At 43.1% G+C, this 21,368-nt stretch overlaps 1 protein-coding gene across 1 annotated transcript in view; it reads right to left on the bottom strand.

Annotated features, from left to right (window-relative positions):
• The window catches only part of GRIP2 (glutamate receptor interacting protein 2), a 407,694-nt gene that overhangs the window by 70,023 nt on the left and 316,303 nt on the right, over positions 1-21,368 (bottom strand). Inside the window, exons 4-9 of the mRNA XM_027863805.1 lie at positions 17,392-17,537; positions 9,899-10,046; positions 9,105-9,274; positions 5,883-6,008; positions 3,675-3,827; positions 1,017-1,203 (exon numbers count right to left, since the gene is read on the bottom strand). Coding sequence (XP_027719606.1) covers positions 1,017-1,203; positions 3,675-3,827; positions 5,883-6,008; positions 9,105-9,274; positions 9,899-10,046; positions 17,392-17,537 — 930 coding nt within the window. The remainder of the gene's footprint in view (positions 1-1,016; positions 1,204-3,674; positions 3,828-5,882; positions 6,009-9,104; positions 9,275-9,898; positions 10,047-17,391; positions 17,538-21,368) is intronic.

Raw genomic sequence — 21,368 nt, 5'->3', positions numbered from 1 at the left:
TTCTACTTAATTGATAGAAAAAAGCCTGTTATAATTGCAAATTGGATTTAAAACTAAACCAAGGGCTTCCTACAGCTTAATTCCCTGTACCAGTGAGTCTTGCTGGCAGGGTTGTGGTGTGCAGAGAGGCCTGGCTCTTTAGTACCTACTAGATCAAGCCCCAAATCCTCTTAGCCTGGCATTCAAAGCTCTGAACCAAACCACTCTCTCTCTCTCTCTCTCTCTCTCTCTCTCTCTCTCTCTTTCTCTTTGGCGATAATTGGGGTTAACTTCAGGTCCTTCTGACTTCAAGGCTGGTGCCAACTAGATGCCTTTTCAAACCTATCTATTTAACTTAATTATCCCTCGATTATATCCATCCTCTGCTTCAGTCAGGATGGTTTCCACAGACTATTTCCTACTTCCACTCTTTGACTCAGGCCATTCCTCTTATCTACAGTGGCCTTCCCATTCTTCTCCACCTGCTTAAATTCTAGGCAGCATTAAAGGCCCAGCTCAAGAGCTTCTTCCTCCAGGAAGCTCTCACTGACTACTCCAGTCCACATTAGTTTCTGAATTCCCTGACCCCCACAGCATGTATCATCCATATAGGGATGTACCGGATAGAGAGCATGCCTTGAAGACAGGAAGACCTGGATTGAAGTCTTCTCCTGATGCATATTGGTTGCATGACCCCGGACAAGTCATTTAGCCTTTGCATGTTCCAGGCAGCTCTCTAGAATGTTTAAGTTGTAGAGAAGGTGTCAACCTACTTCTTGATAGAGAGAATTTCTTGTATCATCAAGATTATAGGTCCAGTTCCTACCCCAGTCCCTCAAATTAGCATCTGATTATATGTTGTCTCTGTTTGACATGTGACTAACTAGATCTTAAGCCACCTGAGGACAGGGGTCTGGAATTCTAGGGCCATCTTGTTCGTCTCTTCCCTTTAGCCTCCAGTAGCAGAATTGGGTCTGCAGAAATACTTGCTGGTGTGAAAGCTGGATCGATTCTTGTTCCTAAGGGCTAGATCTAACCTCTCAGCAGGGCTGTCGGGCTCAATGAAGCGGATGAGCGGTGGGGAGGAAAGGGTTTCTGTGGCGAAGATTCCACCCTGGAGCTGGAGTCCAAAGCCGTTCAGGGGGTCACCCCTAAGGACCACATCTGTTGTTTCTGTGTGCACGATTTGGCCACCAGGCCCCACGGTGCTGGAGGCGAGGGACACTGAAAAAGTAGAAAGATGGATTAGGTTAGCATGTGGAAGCCAGGACACTGAAGGGGGCTTTTCTTTCACCGCTCAGTCTACTCTCCAAGCATTTATAAGGAGTCTAGACACTGGGCCTGGCTTTCCCTTTGTTATCTTAGTAGCATCTTCTACTACCCTTTATTTCTCCCTGGAATGAAACATCCTCAATGAAGGCTTCTACCCTTTGGGAGGCAGCTAGGTACAGCAGAGGAGAGAGTGCTGAGCCTGGAGTCGGGAAGACCTGAGTTAAGTCTGATCTCAGGCACTTACTAGCTATGTGACTCTGGGCAAGTCATTTAACCTCAATTTGCCTCTGTTTTCTCAATATAAAATGGGGATAATGACAGCAGCTACCTCATAGAGTTGCTGTGAGGACCAAGTGAGAGAATATTTGTGAAAAGCTGAGCACGTAGTAGGTGCTTAATAAATATTTATTCTCTTCCTCTTCTCCTTTGTTGCTCAGAAGGATAATGATGGGTAAAGTGAAGTAAAGAGAGAGAAAGGGCACGGAGGGCAGCCTTATATTCAGCAGATCCCAGAATCTCAATTGGAAGGACCTTTGGAGTCATTTCATCCAATTCCCATCTAAAACAAGAATCTCTTTTCTATGTAAGTTTTCCAATCTGAGCAATGCATGGTTAGTGAGTTATCATAGATCTAAAGTTGGAAGAGACCTCAGAGTTCATATCATCCAAGCCCTTCATTTTACAGAGGCAGAAACTGAGTCTCAGGAAGGTTATGTGACTTGCCTAAGGTCACAAAAATTGTAAATGCCAGAGGTCAGATTCAAACCCAGGTCCTCTGATGCCACAGCCAATACTCCTCCCATTGTATCTCTGCTGACTGAAATTTGGGCCAATCTACATTGTCCTACAGGGACAAAGTATTCAAGGTTACATTAGAAAAGCAGTGAATATATGCATAGTCTAAATGTCACAAAAGAAAGACTTCATCTTCAACTATACCTTGTGTAGGAAGATGGACAATAGCCACTGTTTAAATTCGAGGGTTGTCCGAATTCACTTTGAGTTAATTCTAGTCACCCATACTTTGAAGGCTTACAAAGCACAGTGCTTACAACTCTGAGGTAGTTCGGATAGAGGAAGCTGAGGCTCAGAGAGATGAAATGACTTCCCAAGAGTCATGTAGCTAGTAAATGTCAGGGCTAAGATTTGAACCCAGGTCTCCTGGATCCAAGTTCAGTACTCTTTGCATTATCCCACAATACATTGATTTCTCCACCACATATTCAAACTTAAGGTCCTAAGCAGGAGGATGCTGGAACCAGCTCAAGTGGGTGAAATGTTACATTTTCAGTGGAAGCATTTTATACCTCAGAAGTTGGCAAACACTACAAATCAGAGCTTGGTTTATTGTTTTGTTGACTGTCTGGACTTAAGAAAGTTCTGGAGAAACTATTAATAGCATAGATTAAACTTAAACTGTGCCATGCATATGCTTTTTTCCCCTAGAGTTGGTTGTTAAAATTTTTGTCAGCACATTGTCGGTTGTGAGGTACCTTAGAGTTTGGCTAGTCCAAGCCCCTAGTCATGCACTCATCCAGGTTCAGCTCAGATGCTTCCGGTAACAAGGATCTCACTATTTTCCTAGGTATCTCTCTCCTGTGATTGGACAGCTCTTATTGTGAGGAAGGTCTTCCTTATGCTGAGGCAAAACATTTGCCTTTCTATGACTATGTACACCTCTTGTTGGTCCTAGTTTTGCCCTGTCCTACAGTAGAGCGCCTGACTTCAGAGTCTATTTTAGGAAAAGTAAATGTCATAGGCAGACAGGGATGAGAAAGCTACATGCTCCTGGCATCCCTCTTTGGATCTTAGAATGCATTTTCCTAATGACATTATGTTATAAATGGAACCAAGATACTTTGATCCAAATTCAATGCCCAATTGTCATATTTGTTTCCTCCCAGGTGCCTCATTTTTCTGCTCCCCAAAGAGGACTTATGGTTGGCTTGACCCCAAATTGTCTTAGTTTGGATTGTGCTTAAACCTGCAGGATTCTAAAAATCTCTTTTTTAGTAGCAAAGGGAACAAATCCTAAAAAGTAATAATAAGAATAAATAGTCCTAAAAGAGTAGGACCCAGATTCTTCTTTGGGGATGACAGCCAAGGAAGACAGCAAAGAATCTGGGGAGATAGCCCAATTAGTGGAGGAAAGTGGTGAGAGGGCTAGATTCATAGAATTCCAGAGCTAAAGCAGTGTATCTAAAAGTATAGAATGTTAGAGACAGAAGGGATCTTAGAACACAAAATGCCAGGCCTGGAAAAGGACTCAAGACACAACATGTTCAAGAGCTAGAAAAGACCTTATAATGCAAATCTTAGACAATGTCTAGGTCAATCCTCTCATTTTAGAGATAGAAAAAAATGAGGGCCAGAGAGGATAAGTGACCCAAAGACACACGTTTATTTGGGGTCTGTTTCCTTACGTGAACTTTTGTACTCCTTTTTTCTCTGTCTTCTCCTCATCATGGTCGCCCGGGGGCTCATGGGTTGGGTGCTCCGAGGTAGTGTGCTCGAGTTTGGGCAAGAGAAGCCATGAGCATTCAGCATCGGTGAGGAGAAAGGGGCTGCAGACAGGGCTGGGGAGAAAGTTAACCATAGTTGAATGATATGGCAAAGTTCAAGCTTGCCCCCAACTCTGTAACACACCTGACTGTGTTACAGTTCAAGTTCTACATTTCCAAGGGCTTAACAGGGGCCCATTCATTTAAAAGAACATCTGGAACTTTAAGATGTTCACAATTTGTTAAAAATATTTCCCTTTTTCTGACCTTAAGTCACCTTTGGCTTAATTAATATTAAAGCCCAGGGGTGTCCATGCTTTTTCTCCCTGACATAACCAGAAAATGGATCTTTCTGGTTTTCTATCGCTTCTCTGACATAGGATGCACCATGTCACCATGCACCATGTTTTGTTATTGTAGGGTGACCATAAGAGCTGACCTGGTGTTGAACCCTTTTCTCCCTCTTGTACCTAAGATTAACTATTTACCATGGCCCAAATGTACCATTTCCTATTCCCGTGCTTTGGCTTTTACTATCCCCCAAATTTCTACCCAGACTTTAAAACCTAGCTCAGATGTAAATGCCATTTCCTGAATGAAACCTTTCCTGGTCGTACATCATGAATGCCTTTTTCTTCCTGAGGCTTGGCACTCTTTTTATGTTTATACCTCTTTGATGCGCATATTATGACTGGACTATAAGCCCCATGAGGGCAACAACTACATAGTTGATCTAAACTTTGCATTTCTCTTAGTGCCTAGCAGAGTGCTTGGTACTCATTAGACCAGGGATTCTTAACTTGGAGTTTGTGAGCTAGTTTTTTTTAATAATCTGATAACTATTTCAATATAATTGGCTTCCTTTGTAATCCCATGCATTTTATTCATGTAAAAACATTGTTCTGCAGAGTCCATAGGTTTCACTAGATTGTCAAAGCAGAATATGAGCCAGAAAAAGTTAAGAATCCTTGGTTCACTTTGAGACAAGCATATAGAACTCTAGGTCTGGAATCCAGAAGATCTGAGTTTGAGCCCTGCTTCAGACAACTATAGCCCTGGGCAAGTCATTTAACCTTAATCTCTTTTCTGATCTGTAAAATGGGGATAATAATAGCACCTATCTGCCAGAGTTGTTGTGAGGACCAAATGAGATAATATATGTAGAGCACTTCATAAACCTTAAGAGTTAGTGTTAATTACATTATTGTTGTTATTATTCTAATTGTTAGTGTTAGTTATCATATTGTTGTTATTGTTCTAATTACTAGTAAGTGTTAGTTACTATATTGTTGTTATTGTTCTAATTGTGAGTGTTAGTTACTGTATTGTTGTTATTGTTCTAATTGTTAGTAAGTGTTAGTTAATATATTGTTGTTGTTGTTCTAATTATGATTAGTGTAATGAATTGAATTGCAATGTTCCATTCCAATTATTGCTATTTGCAGATGGATCATGCCCTTTTATGAGACTGTAGGCTTCCTGAGGACAGGTATTGTGCTGTTTTAAATCCATATAACCCCAGCTCCTACATTCCTTATATAGAATAAGGTGCTTCATGTTGACTAAAATTTCCAGAGGCACTTACAAATGACTTAACTGAATTATGATGGCAGTGTGGTAAAGGAGAAATAAAACTGGTTCCAGAGTTAGAAAACTTGGGTTCAAATCCTGTCTAAACCTATGTGATGATGTATGATCCTATGCTCTACCTTGTATTATACTTATCTGTGTATGTGTTACCAACCCTCACTATAACAATCAGCAAGCATTTATCAAGGACCTACTATGTGCCAGGACCCATGCTAAGTGCTAGGGAAATAAAGACGAAAGTGTCACAGTCCCTGTCCTCAAGGACTCTACATTCTAAAAGGGAAGAAAAGATGTCTATCTTTGTATTCCTAGTACCTGCGCCTTGCACAGACACACAGTAAGTATTTAATAAATGTTCATTTAATTGACCTGAATCATGGCTGTTTCTAGATGGATGAGTATTCCATTTTTTTAATCCAGGCTCGCTGCCTGGGTCAGGGGTGGGAGTGGAGTGGGAGAAAAATAATGAGGTTGCTCCTGGTCCTGATTCTCATATAAGCCTTTGGCCATCCAGATCCAAGAGTTGGCTCAAACTCTTACGTTTGCAGTAATCCTGGCTGGAGGGCTGATTCCAGGTGGGTGTCTTGCAATGGCTGGGATGGTGGCTGGGGCAGTAGTTGACACAGGGGTCCCAACAGTGGTGATGGTCACTCTTCTGCACCTTCACTGTGTCCAGACCACAAGCGACCCAAGATAGATAAGAGAGGCCCAACAGGAAGAGGGGAGAAAGAAAAGAAAGAAATGGCATGGGCATTAAGGGCTGTATAATCTGAGGGAAAGCCAGTCAGAGAGAACAGAAGTGACTATCCCAATCGGTAATGCACCTGAAGCTACTGGTTTGGGCCTCTGAGGGAAGATGGGCAAAGAGATGGGTCAGAGAGGTCTTGTCTCATCAGAGATAGGGCTTACCTCCTTCTTTGCCCCCAACCCACCCTTTTGCAAATAACTACTTGGGATGGAGTGGGCAGTTTGGGGGGCTCTTTCTGGCTCCTGAGTGTCAAAATTCTGAAACACAACCCCTTCCAGTATGGTGTAGCAGTAAGAACTCCAGATTTTGAGTCAGAGAATCTGGGTTTGAATCTCAGTTCTACTCCTACTACCTACACTACCTTGAGGAAATCAATTCCCCCTCCAATCCTCAGTTTTCTCATCTGTAAAAGAGGGAATTGGACTTGGGTGTCTCCAAGGTGCCCTCCAGCTCAAACATTCTAGGATTCTATAATCTGGTTTCTCTTGGCTCATCAGAACTCTGGTGAGACATTTGTGCACCCTACGTAAGATTTGACAACCGTGCGCTCCTCCTCCCCCAAATCTTTTCTTAGGATTATGTTACATAAAGCTGGAAAGGACCTGAGAAGTAATTATAGTCCAAACCCTTCACTCTGAAAATGAAGAAACTGAGACTTCAAGAAGTTATGACTTGCAACACAGGTAATGAATGTTAGAGGTAATAGATTCCCCTCACTCTCGAACATAAAACATTTTAGCAGTCTAAGCCCTAGGGTTGAAGTGTCAAACACATATTCCCAAGGGTGGCCTGAGCCAGATTAAACTGTAATTAGGAAATATTTGACAAAATAAATAAAAATACAATAGACCATAGGTAAAATATTACATTTTGAAACTAAGCCAACATGCAGCCTGCAGAAATCTTTACCTATGGTTTCATGACCTCTGTTTCTATTTGAGTTTGACACCATGCTTTAAGGCACTCAAATATTTGTCAAAGGTAGGAAGAGAGGTTAAGGTCAATGGAATTTGATAGGTCTAGGGGAGAAGATTGTAGGTTAGTTTTTCTCTGGCTCCCATGATGTAGAACATTACTAAGGCTTCTGATCAAGACCAGGAAAAAAACCAGGATGTACTGCTCACTAGCAGTACATCATTCCCTACCAGGAGTGGGAAACCTGTGCCCTTGAGGCCACATGTGGCCTTCTAGGTCCTTGGGTGCAGCCTTTTGACTGAGTCCATGTTTTACAGAACAAATCCTTTTATTAAGGGATTTGTTCTGTGAAGTTTAGATTCAGTCAAAGGGCCACGCTTGAGGACCTAGAGGCCCACATGTGGCCTCGAGGCAGCAGGTTTCCCACCTCTGCTAGACCAATTTATTGGTTCAAGCAACTGGTGAGTTGTAAGCTTAACTTATTTATTATTGGTGCATCATTGGAAGATGGACCCCAGACAGCATAACATTCCTCCTTGCCTTGCTCAGCTGCTCCTATGAATTCCTTTCTCCTTTGTAGAGACCATGGATACTATTTACATCCCCCTCAGGAATGACATGGGGAATGCCATTCCAGAATTGGAATGGAGAGGTAAATTTGAATTTCTATTAATTCCCCAAGCTATGCTTGGAGCCTGAAGGCTTCTGTCTGGAACTTTCTCTTTCTTGGTTCTAATTGCATGAGCTGGATGGGAGTTTAGAAGACATCTACTTTAGTTGGGGGTTCAGGAGTACTTGGACTTTTCATGCCCTCCCCCACCCAAGGTGCCTGGCTCTTTCTCTGGCCTTCAGTTGGGCTGCCTGCCCCTTTCTGAAGAAACATCTTTCATGCTTCCCTCTCCTCCTTGTCTTCTTTCATTTGCTTCCCTGTCCTCTTCCTCACCTTGTGCAGCAGACAGAGTTTGGGAATCAGGGGACCAAGAGATCTGGTTCAGATGGTAGCTCTACCAACAGATTTATCACTTTCTCTCTGGGTATTGGGGCCTTTCTTCTACAAAGTGATGGAGGAACCTGCCTTGAATAGAGAGAGTTTCCTCATCTAGAATTCCCTATACCAATGAAACCATAGATCCAGGCCGAAAAAAGATGATAATTATGATGACAGACAGATATATGACCACCCTCATGGATCTTAGACTAAAATAAGAGAGATCAGTCAATCAGTAAACATTTATTAAATACCTACTGTGTGCCAGGCATTGTGCGAGGCTCAGGGGACACGGAGAGGCAAAAGACATTCCCTATTCTTAGGGGGCTTATGATCTGATGGGGGAGATAACATGTAAAACAGCTAAAGATGTGTATAAAAATACCGCTTGTATAAGGCAGAGAATATTGTAGGCACCAAATGGGACCTCTGGACTAGGAATCAGGAGACCTGGGAGCTCATCCCAGATCTACAACTACCACGTCCTCTGACCTTGGACTAAAATCACGTCAGTGTGATAAAAGTAGGAGTAAATTGTTCTGGAATTTGAGGATGTGGGTTCAAATCCTGCCTCAGGTGCTCACTTATCCTCACTGGGCCTCAGTTTCCTCATCTGTCAATGAAGGGATTGAACTAGAGGGGTCGCTGAGGTCCCTTCTAGTCCCAAATCTATGATCTTCCATTTCTATGCCAAGCTAGACTCTAAAGGCCCTTCTATTTCTCAGGTAGTGGGAAGAACACTGAATTGGAGCTCAGAAGACCTGGGTGCAAGTCTCAGCTCTTCCACTTACTAGGTATATGACATTAAGCAAATGAATTCTCTCTGCACTTCAGTTTCCAAGCTTGTTCCATGAGGGGGTTGGATTGAATGAGTTCTAAGCGCCCTTAGAGGTCATGGCAGGAACCATGTTTTCAAGCATGTTTGCTTTCCTTTCCTTCTTCCTTTCCCTACCCAGGGCCAGGTACAGGGACTTGCCCAGCAGATGCCCTCAGTTGCTGTTTGAGTCCAACAAAATCACTACTGGCATCTTGAGGAAGCACCAGGGCCAGCTTCCTACATGCTGCTGGATGGCTGCCCAGTCTGTCTGGCCATGGGCTGGGCCCAACCCACCTGCATCAGGAGGCTTCAGGGGCAGCCTGCTCTGGTGAGCTGGCAGGATCTCCAACTTGACATTCTCTGTGGTGCTGGCTAACAGCTGCATTGCCTCCAGCACAGAGCAGTGCTCGGTACTGGTGCCATCGATGGACAGGATGTGGTCGCCAATGTGCAGGGCCCCGCACCTGCAGAGAGGAGCAGAGACAGGCTCATGAGAACCCCAGGGCTGCAGGAGGGACAGGAGGACAATGGGCTGGGTCTGGCAGGGAGTCCCTGTGCCTTAGGGGAGACCGGCACAGAGGCAAATGGCATCTGGGAGAGCCAGATGCAGCTCCAGGGGAAAACAAGTATTGAGTGTGGGTGTGGAGGAGAGTTCATTTCTGATGGGCTTGCAGCCTTGTAAATGCGGGAAGACAGTCATCCTAGAATCATAGGAGCATTGATTTAGAGATGGAAGGAAGGGACCTCAGAAGTCAACTGACCCAAACCCATCGTTTCACAGATGAGGAAACTGAGGTCTAGAGAGAGAAAGCAACTATCCCAAGGTCACATGGGTAGTAAGAGGCAGATATGGGATTTGGACCCATATTTTCTGACTCCAAATCCAGTGCTCTTTCCACTGCCCTGACATCTTGAGGAAGGGGAAGGATAGGGATAGGGCCTGCCCCTTCTCTCAACAGCATTGATTCTGGGGACAGGAATTTGGGATGGAGCTGGGGATGGTATGAAGAAGGAGAGGACTGGAAGTCTTCCTTGAGGCCCTGGTCTGGGGGTCCAACGGCTATGAACCTGTGGGAAACCTGCCATACCTGTCTACCACGCTGGCCGGCTTGATCTTGTCAATCACAATGACCTGTTTGTTCCTGTGGGTGCCAGAGGTGAGCGAGATTCCCAGAGTAGAGCCCGGTGTCTTGGCTATTTCCACTAATAAAGGACCTGAGGCGTTGGCTACCGTATCTGGGGAGGGGAACAGGATATGTTTGAGAGGAGGACAAAAAAAAGAGGAAGGGAACACCGGTCAGTGTAAACTTGGGGGCTGCAGGGCTAGGTAGGAAGGGGTCTTGGCCGCGGCTTCCCTTTACTCCAAGAAGAAGAGAGAAAATGGAGAATGACTGTTATATAGGCCCACCATAGATACAAGAAGGCCAACTATCATTGTTCTCCCCCTATTCTAGGTCCCCCTTAAAGCTAGACTAATCTAGCTATTGCTGCCAATAAAGTGGATAGAATCATAAAAGCATAAAATAATAGTCTGGAAAAAAACCTTAAAGATATCTCATCCAGGGATTCCCAACCTTTTTGGTCCCTGCATCCTTGGATTTCAGTAAACTTTATTGTGCATCTTATTCAATATGGCAAAAAAAAATAATTACAGGTTTCACCATGAACATAAATAAAGGATTCATCAAAACTTTTGTCACTTAATTGATTGGAAATCAATTCTAAAAAGAAAGATCCAAATGTTTCCTGTATTCTTCTGACAAACTTCTTATACACTTTGAGAGTGTATTGGGAATCCCTGATCTAAGACAACCATATCATTTTACAAATGAGGAAACTGAGGCCATAGAGAGTCACACAATGAGTTAGTGGCAGAGCCCAGACTCCTGACTTCTAGTCAAATGTTCTTTCTGTTGTACCCTACTGCTTCTATAAGGACCCTGTCTGGACTTGGACCCTATCTCTATTCCTGACTCCTGTCTTGCTCAGCCAGGCTTTCTTCTTCACAGAGATCACAGCATAGATCACACCCAAAGTTTGGACAGGCACACCCAGTTGTACCCAGTTCCTGTGATTTGTACATGTATGGGTCAGCCTAATGGGGAATAGCTTCCCATTTGAGAGAAGTATCCTACATACCCTTTTAGATAGCAGACATCTAGTCATAGAAATCTATTTCCGCAAGGCTGTGGTTATCATAAGTGTCTAAATGCTGGAATTGCTCAGTAGGAAATATGCATCAGGACCTAGTATAGCTCAGCCTTGTCACCTGTATGACAGCCCCTATGGACTCACTATATGCAGGTTCACCTATACCTTCCAGGGACTCAAATCCAAAGGTACAAAAATTTACCCTTAAATTACCTAGAGAGCTACACCCAACCCCCTCTTCCAACACATAACACATACACACACACACACACACAACACACACACACACACACACACACACTTGTGCTTTCTCATCTTGAAGTATCATCGACTGACCAATCTCTCTCCTTACTATGCCACAAATTACTCAAATCTGACACTGCCACCACCACCCAATCTGTCCTCAGACCTTCCTCCTCATATGGATTCACTCTAGCATTGCTTCTGGCCATGCCAATGCCCTTGATGACCAGGATCAAGAGAACTTTGGGGTGCTCTCTTTCAGTCCAGGGATAGTTACTTTGAACAACTTCTCTCTTTCTGCCATTTCTCTGCCTCCTCTTTGGAGTCTACTAGTTAGAGCTGAAATGACCTCAAAGATTATCTGTCAAACTCCATCATTTTGTTTTTGTTCAGTCATTTCAGTAGTGTCCAACTCTTCATGACCCTACTTGGGGTTTTCTTGGCAAACACACTAAAAGTGGTGTGCCATTTCCTTCTCCAGCTCATTTAATAGATGAAGAAACTGAGGCGAACTTGGCCAAGGTCACACAGCTAATAAATGTCTGAGGCTAGATTTGAACTTAGGTAGATGAGTCTTTTTGATTCCAAGCCCTGTGCTCTATGCACTGCACCACCTAGCTGCCTCTCATTTTAAAGATGAGGAATTTAAGGCTCAGAGAAGAAGTGACTTGTCCAAGGTTGCAGAACAGGCCGATGTCAGAGTCAGAGTCAAAGGCAGAGCACACCTCCCCAAGCTCCCTTTAGTAGATGTCCCCATCTTTATTTTCCATAACCAAAGATTTTGTGATGTCTGCACCTTAACTGAGGGTAGGGGGAGGGATTTGAAGGAGCAGAATGTCTGCCCCAATCTCTACCCCAGGATGATTTATTTTCCCCTTTCTTATTTCTTATTTCCCTTTCCTTTCTTGCTCTTTTCTCACTCTTCAGACTGCATTTTGAGGGTAACTTTGTGGTCCTCCCTTCATACCTTTCTCCTCTGCACACCCTTTTTCATTTCTTAGCACTCTTCTTTAAGGTGTTTGGGGTGGAGAAAAAACGGAGGGTGAACAGGATTAGGGTTTCCTTAAGAGAGCATTAGGTGAGGCGACAGGTAAAGGAGGGCCAGAGGACGGGACTACATGTCCTGGCTCTGTTACTTAATTGCTGTGTGACCATGGGTGAGTCATTGAACACTTCTCAGACTTAGTTTTCTCACCTATAAAGTAATGGATTTGGATTAAAGAATTAACCAACTCACAAGAATTTGCCAAATTTCTACCACATCTGTGTTAGGCACTTGGGGTCCTTTAGTGACTATTCTGATAAAGATAAGGGTTAGGACCTGAAGGTGCCAGGCTGCTGCTGGGGTGGGAGTGGGGGTGGAGCAAGTGCCTCAGATGAAGATGGAACAGCATGTGTATTAATGCTGGAGAGGGCCTTACACATGATCTATTTCAGTCCATTTTACATATTAGGAAAGTCCAGCTCAAGAAGTTTAGGTAATTTGCCTATGGCCACCCAAATTGTTAAGTCATAGGACCACAAATCTGGAAGAGGACTTAGTTAGTCCAACCCTCTCATTTGGCAAAGGAGGAGAGGGAGGCCTGAGTACATTAAGTGTTTTGCCCAAGGTCACACCGGTCATGTCAGAGTGGGGATTCGAACCCGGGTCTTTTACTTCCAAAATCTGTGCTCTTTCTGCAACATACAGAAGGCACACTTCCATGTCATTTACCTGACTTTAAGATGTCTCACATGAGCACCAGCAGGGACAGGGCTGGGGGTGGAATTTGGTTACCTTTGGGAATCAGTGGAGCATATGTTTTATTTGGTATGTAGAGAGGAAGAAGGATGAGGTGATTTAATCACAGCTGTAATTTTTATGGGCTTTAGGCAGGCCAGTTATAGATCTGTGGATGGCACAGTAGATAGAGCACCAGGCTTGGAGTCAGAAAGACCTGAGTTTAAATCCAGCCTCAGATATTTACTAGCTATGTGACCCTAGGAAGTCACTTAACCTTGTTTGTCTCAGTTTCCTCATCTGTAAAATGAGTTGGAGAAGAAAATGGTAGACCACTCCACTATCTTTACCAAGAAAACCTCAAATGGTCTACTACTAGGTCATGAAACACACTTAGAGGAAATGCCATCTCTTGGAAAGGAACAGAAGCCTGCCTCATCCCCTGGGAAATGGCTTGATTAAGTAAACAAGAGTCAGAGACTTGTGGTTTAGCAAAATTAGGGGAACGGTTAGAACAGGGCTGTTGTGTCCAGTGTAATTTTAAAGTGATTCAAGTAAGCACGAGGCAAATTAGATGCTTAACAAGTGTTCAATTAAATAATGCTCAGAACTTTCCCTTCTCCATCAACATTAAGTGCCTACTGTGTGCCAGGTACTGTGTTAGGCAATTAAAGACAAAGATGTCCTGGACCTTAAGAGGCATACATTCTATAGGACAAAGAGACAAAGGTGTTAACAACCAAAGCCCTGATATTGGAAAAAACATCTACAAAACTAATTCAAGTAAGAAATTCCCCACAAGGGAGAAACAAAAATATGCCATTAGCTCATCTTGGTTTCCATTTATTTCCATCACTTTGGTGTTCAGTGGACACTATCACGAGTTTTAAAGCTATAACAACAATGACAAAACCAGTTTCACGGGACCCCAGATCTTCTGAAGTCTCCTCCAGTGATTTTCTTTTTTTCATTACTCTACACAGCACAAAGGACTCACTCAAGACCTACCAACAACCTGTTCTGCAGATGGAAGGCTAACTTTCCTGAGCTCCATGCCTTTAGCACTCTGGACAGAGCTATCTCCAGAGGCATTAGATCTGGGATTCACCTCATCCTGCCCCCTGCTATGGTCTCCGAGGGCTGCCCAACCACACAAACTGCTCTGGTCTCACTAGTTTCCTGCCAAGAGAGCTCACAGCCCACACAGTGATGCAAGTCTGCTTATAGGGAGGGTTTGCTGAGCAGAAATTCTTAACAACATTGATGGGCCTGTCAGTAATTGCTGTCAGACCATCAATCTCCACCCTCGCCTCCTTAGTCCTTTTCCTAGGTTTTAGAAATCCACTGAACCCAGCCATACCATTTTCCCTGGCATCACCAAGTTCATCCAATTTAATGGTGCCTTGTATTGGTATGAAGGTTTATAGGATGAACAATTTGGTTTATATAACCTGTCTTTTCCTATGGGACTATCCACTTATGCAATTTAAAGACCCACTAAAATGCCCTGCTTACCCAAAATATTTCCTCTACTATATGGATAGGTGCCAAAGAGATACAAGGTAGTTTTGGGGGGAAGGGAGGGGAAAACTGGAAGCTGGTGAGGAGATCAAGCAAGGTTGCACTTGAACTGAACCATGAAGGAAATTTGAGATCCTAAGGAGCAGTGGTGAGGAAGGAGAATGTTGCAGGCATGGGGACCACCAGGACAAAGGTTTAGAAATGGGAGATGGAGTGCTGTGTATGAGAAACAGGAAGAAGGCTGGATCCTTCTGGATCCAAACTGGATCCAGTTTGGCTGGATTGTACCATGTTCAAAGGGGAGTAATGTGCAGAAAGTCTGAAAGGGCAGATTGGTGCTAGACTGTGGAAGGCTCTAAATGACAAACAAAGGAGTTTATATTTGATCCTAGAGGCAATAGGGAGCCACTAGAGATGTTTGAGCAGTAACATGGTCAGACCTGTGCCTGAGGAAAACCATTTTGGGAGCTAGGTGAAGGATGGGTTGGAGTAAGGTAAGGCTGGAGGCTGAGATTCCACAATTAGACCTGCTGACTTGGCCCTGCTCTGTCTGTAAATGAGCCAAGAACATGACTGGCTTCTCTCACTCTTTTCCCTTCTCCATCCTCTCTTCCCTTCCCTTCCTACCTTTATTCTCCTCCCTGCTTCCCTCCTTTCTTCCTCTCAATCTCCTTCACTTTCTCCTTCTCTTTCCCCACATCTCCCTTCCTCCCTCCTGCTCCTTCTCTTCTTTTCTCCATTTCTCTCTCATCCTCTCTTCTCTAGGACTTAAGAACATGTTTATCTCAAGCCTGATAGGCTCTGCTAGGCTTAGGACTGGAAATCCATCTCCATCCTCTTGATAGAAATAATTGTCTGTTTTATATATTTAGAATTACTGTACAAAAAAAATGTATTTTTAAGTTAAGTGGCAGAGAGTGATAGCGTGCTGTTCTGGGAGTCAGGAAGACCTGAGTTCAAATCCAACCTCAGACACTCAGTAGCTCTGTGACCTGAGCAAGCCACTTAATCTCTGGTTGCTTCAGTAAAATAGGGACAAAAGTAGTATCTACTTCATGGGGCTGTTGTGAGGATCAAAGGAAATAACATATTGCTTTGTTGGGAAACTGTTGATGCAATAACCTTAAAGTGATACATCAATGCTAGCTAATAATAATAATAAATAATAAATGATAATAATGATGATGATTATGATAAAACTCATTATTAATGGATGTTTATGTTTCAATCACCTAACAGGCCTTTAGTAAGTACCTCCAATGTACAGGCAGTATGGGCAACAATCAGTAAGTTAGCATGGTTGATGGTAGAGGGCCATAATTACAGGGAATAATGTTTAAGAAGGAATCTTTATAAAGGTAGGAAGGGGCCAGATTGTGAAGAGCTGATGGGGCAAAAAGAGAAATTTGTCTTTGATCTTAGGCTAATAGGGCTGAATATTCCTCCTTATGGTCTATTCAAGTACCACAATCAATCAAGAAACATTTGCTTCATGTGCCAGGCACTGTGCTATTCAAGTATGTTCATTTCTGAGCTGAGGATTCTCCTACCAGATGATCACACCTGAATATTTCTCTCTTTAGGAAAAAAAAAAACAGTTATCTCTTGGTTTCAGCTTTGCTGCTGTCCTAAGGCCAAAACCAGAAGATTCTGGGGGTCCTGGCACCATGATAGATTTAGGGGCACAGCATGCTTAAGAGCTGACAGAAGTTTGGAGGTTCTCTCTCTCCCCCAGTCCAACAGCCTTATTCACAACAACCCAAAGAAGTACGTGCTGTAAGTATTATTATCTCCACTTTCCAGAAGAGGCAAATGAAGCCCAGAGATGGCATTTGTCCAAGGCCACACAGAAATAAGATATAGAAAGGGGGTTAAAACCCAGGCAGTTTGAAACTCAATCTTGTCCTCTCTCCGCTCTACCAAGCAGTCAAGTCCTTTAATTCAATATTTTTTCAGGTTAATTTCTTCTTTTCAAAACCAAGAAGCTTCCTATTTACTCTAAAAATTTCATTTGCTGCAGGGGAGGGAAAGGCCAGCTCCCTAAAGACCAAGAGAAGTTACCTAACAGAACCTGAAGGCATGCAGTCTTGGAGGTACCCAGCATGGGATAGGGGCTCCCACATACCATCCCCTATTTCCTCAGCTGACACTCAAATGCACCTGCCCCTTTAGATTAAATACTTTTCCTGGCTTTGAATCGTGCCTCCTGGAATGTTATTTTCAGAAGCAGGACTCCTGAGGAGGCAAGGTCAGAAGTGAGCATTTGTGGTAATCCTTTGGGGATCACATTCACCACCCCTGCCTGGCACAGGGATGTTCTGAGGATCAAAGGAGGTTTCATAGAATTTCAGAGGTTTGAAAGCTGGAAGGGACTCTAGACATTGTCTCGACCTATACCCTTATTTTGCCATGTATGAAGTAGGAAAGGCACATTAAGGCTTCAGCACTTGGGTTGAGCCCACGGGACTGCAACAACACACCAGGTCATAGAACAAGCCCTAATTTTAGGAAAGCTTCCTTTAGGGCCTGATTCAACTTTGTCTAGGCCTAAGCAATTAGAAATGGTGAAGGTAGGGAGAACAAAGATGGGTAATATGGAAAAAAAAAAGCCCTGGATTTAAAATTTAGAGGAAATAAGTTTATATCTCAGACCCTGCCACCACCTTATGGTATGACCTTGGGTAAGTCTGAGTCTCAGTTTCCTCATCTCTCAGATGGGGGTAATAATAACACAAGGAGCTTGTGAGAATCAAGTAAGAAGATACATTGAAAGCAATTTTGTAGTGTGATAAAATGTAACAAGACTATATTGCCATCACCATCGATGCCTTCTTTCCCTCTCCTAACCCACTGCTGGCTTTGGCAGAATCATTACTAGGGGCCTAAGCACTGAGCTCCTAGGCTCAGTTCAGTGGGTGGTCTCCCAGAAGGGCCGTGTGTCCTTACCCATAATGGAGACGTCATATTCAATCTGGAATAGGGCCTCCTGGCTGCATTGTCGAAGGATGTTGAGAGCATCTGCATGGGTCAGGTTGTGAAGCGGGATGCCATCCACACTGAGCAGCCTGTCCCCAATTCTCAGGGATCCCTCCCTGTGGGAAACCAAGGCACATGTGAGACTTTTATAAGCCTAGAAAGTCAGAGCTAGAAAGTACCATAAAACAAAAGAATGTCAGAAGTGAGAGGGCCTTTAGAATAGAGAATGTCAGAGCAGGAAGGGACCTTAGAACACAGAATATCAGAGATGGAAGGGACCTTCAAAGAGAGAATTTCAGAACTGGGGGTGACTTTAGAACACAGAAGGTTAGAGCTGGGAAGGATCTTAGGACATAGAACATAAGAGTTGGAAGGGGCTTTGGAACATTGACTATTGGAGTTGGGAGGGATCTTAGGACATAGAACATCAGAACCAGAAGGGACTTTGGAACATTGAATATTGGAGCTGGGAATAAAATTAAAAGAGACTTGGAGATGGCTAAATACCGCTGATCTTCCCAATGCACATCATCCCCTCCCCAAACTTGATGTGATTGAGTTAAAAGCAGGGCCTCAAAGCTGAATGATGGCCATTCAGATGCTGTTTGGAGAACATTGTGACTTTCCCTTTCAGTGGCTTGAACAAATGCACACTGTTGGTCCCAGCTCAAAATAGCTCATTAGATGTTTGCTTAAAAACAAAGCAAAACAAAAATTTTACTGTTTTGGAGAATGACAAATAAAATCATACCAGGGTTTGGCCAGGTTCAGGATTCAGCACATCCCTGCTGTGAGCCAGAGACTTTGGTTCAGTCCTGGCAATAAGTGACTTTCTAACCAGCAGAGAACTCTGCGGGGGCAGTTTTATTTTAACTGTGGCCAAGTGCTATTAGTAGAGGGAGCTATTAATAAACCTATCCTGAGCCATTCTAGGAATAACTGATATAGATATCTGGACAAAGCTGAGTATGAAGAGTGCCTAAATATAGCTTGGAATTTCTTGGTTGGCATGAATGCTATGACGGCCTACAAACTTTTAAAGGGGTGGGCCAGGTTGGTGAAATAGAAATCAGAGTTTGGGTTTAGAATCAGAGGAACTGAATTTGAGTCTTGGTTTGGCTACCAACTGCCTTAGGCATCCCTTCACTTCCCTCTTCCCCAGATTCCTCCTAAGTAAAATGAGGGGGTTGGACAAGATGACCTATAAATCTCTTCCAGCTCTAAATGTCTGCTCTTAATTCAGTCCTTTTATGGACCTGGTTTGGGCTTGGGGTCCATGAGGGGAAGGCCTAACCCATAAAAGCACTAACCCCAGACTTGCTCAGCAAAGGAAACAAAGCTGCTAGAAGGCCTGGTACTAATTCTGTTGTTTCTTTTTTTTAATTCTCTTTTATTATGAACTTAATAAGCACAAACTTTTTCAATATAGAAAGAACAAAAAAAAGAGAGCTATCTATATAAAACTGTGAGCTTCTCTCATATCTTTTTAAAAAGATGTACATTTAATTTAACCAGGTAGTAACCAAATCCCCACCCTAATTCTCCTGACTGTCCTTAGAAGTGTTTTTTGGGGGTGGGAAAAGAGCTATTCACAGAAGCAATTTGTCCAGATTACCAAGAGTATTCCATCTTTGCCAAGTAATCCTGTTTCCCTCCACTGTGTATTATGGGATAGTTTGGGGCTTTATATCTTTGTGTAATTCAAATTTGGTTTCATGGGCATGTTAAAACTAAGTTTGGCAGGTGATGGCTAGGAAAACCTGTCTCTGGAGGAAAGAGTATGGGATTTGGAGTCAGAAGACCTGGGTTTAATTTGTGTCTCTGCTACCATGGCCAAGCCAGTTCACCTCTGTGGGCCTCAGTTTGCTACTCATCTATAAAATGAGGGGATTGAACCAGATGTACAATAAGGTTTCCTCAAGCTCTGAATTTCATGAGCTAGGAGTTCAGCCTTTTCTTTTCCCTCTGTCTTTGCAGCCTCCTCACCCTGGAATATCCTTCTGTCCCTGTGTCTCCCCTTTGCCCATTGGTGAGTTCGTACAAGGGCCTCCATTTTAGGCCCCAGCCAAGACATCCATCATTACTCTCCTTCTAAGTTTCCCAACTTTATCCCCATCCCTGCCCCAAGTCCCTGCTTTTTAGCTCTCTTTTTATGTGTTATCTTCCTACATTAGAATGTAAATACCTTGAGGGGAAGGACTATTTACCTTTTTGCTTGGATTTGTACTTTGCATATTGCTTGGCACATAGTTAATGCTTAATAAATACTCATTGACTGTTTGATCCAGATTTGGAGGGTGGGGGATGTCTATGAATTTGGATGAGAAGAAAATTACATTATTATTTTCACTAACCTCTACCTGAAATGTAGTCTTTCCTTCAATTATGACTATAGGCAACAAACTGCAGAAGTATTATCACTAACAAAATAATAGTCCATTCTTGTAAAGAGTCTGGTAGAGAGAAAACCATCACATAATTGTAATAAAAAATATTTGTGTTTAAATTCTGCTTTTATCAATAACCACACATGTGATCATGGGTGGGTGGTCACTCCTCTCTGTATCTCATTTTCCTCTCTTGTACAGTGAGGGGATTGGACTAGAGGATCTTTAGAACATCTTTCTAGCATTGACCTTCTAGGCTACAATTGATCCTACGTTGGTTTGGAGCAGGGAGTAGTTTTAGAATATTGCATTCCCAAAGACCTGGTCTAGAGTCCCTACTGGATAGGGAAATGAATGACAGTTATTATGTAATGGCCTGAGAGAGGCATTTCCCCTATGCCTAAATGTCAAAACAAACAAACAAACAAACAAAAACCATCTGAGACAACTCAAGACCTCCATCTTCAAACATCTGAAGGGTTGTCACATGGAAGACAAAGTAGATTTTTTTTCCTCAGTATGCACAGAAGGCAGAATTAGCATTGCTTAAGGGAAAGCTACAGGGAGGAAGGTTTCAGTCCAAGATAAGGAAGAATTTTTGAACTATGGTGAAGCAGAGATCAGAGAGATCAGGGTTCTAATCCTAATTCTGCTACTAGTTAATGGTATAATCTTATACAAGTCATTTTTCCTCTCTGGAACTCAGTTTCCTCATGAGCACAAGATGACCTTTCATTTCTGAAATTGTTTGATTTGATGAAATTCCACAAACATTTTACTAAGCACCTACTATGTGACAGGTATTGTGCTAGGCAGGAAGGATGTAAAAATGAATAAGAAACAGTCCCTGTCCTCAAGGTGCTTACATTTTATTGAATTCTATGATTTTAAATAGAGCTATCCAATAATGGAACATACTACCTTGATAGGTGGTGAAAATCTCATCACTGGAAGTACTCAAAGAGAAGTGAATGGCCATATGTCAGGGATTCTATGGACCTTGGATGGAAAAGATCAGTTGGACCTTGGGCTGGTCCCATCTCTGCACCTCAGTTTCCAGGACTGGAAAAAGAAGATTTCTATTCCAATTCTGAAATTCAATAGCTATGGAAGCTAAGCCATTTGAGTATAAGAAATGATGCATTTTATTCTTCTGATCAAGCTTTTGCTTAGGGAGCTGGAATGTCTGGCTGCCTCATCACAATTGATTTGGAATTGAAGGAGGAGGCAGAAATAGCTGAGGGCTGTTCCAGACACACCATGATTCTCTTTTCCACCTACCATCCAATAATTTTCCATATCCCAAATAATAATCAGGACCTTCAATGGGCCTTCTAGAAACCATTCTTGTAAGAGGCCATCAGAGAGTCCAGGCCTCTGGGAGAGGGAGGAAGAAGATGAGTTAAAGTAGGCAGGATGCTCCAAAGTCACATGTGTGGGTACACATAGCACATACCTGAACATGCCTGCACCCAAAGCCCACAGACAAAAGTATGTGAACATACATTTATATATGGACAATCATGGGTGTGTGTGTGTGTGTGTGTGTGTGTGTGTGTG

The sequence above is a fragment of the Vombatus ursinus genome, unplaced genomic scaffold, assembly GCF_900497805.2.
Source record: "Vombatus ursinus unplaced genomic scaffold, bare-nosed wombat genome assembly UNPS02014773.1, whole genome shotgun sequence".
Lineage (NCBI taxonomy): Eukaryota > Metazoa > Chordata > Mammalia > Diprotodontia > Vombatidae > Vombatus > Vombatus ursinus.
This window is presented reverse-complemented; position numbering and strand designations above follow the sequence as displayed.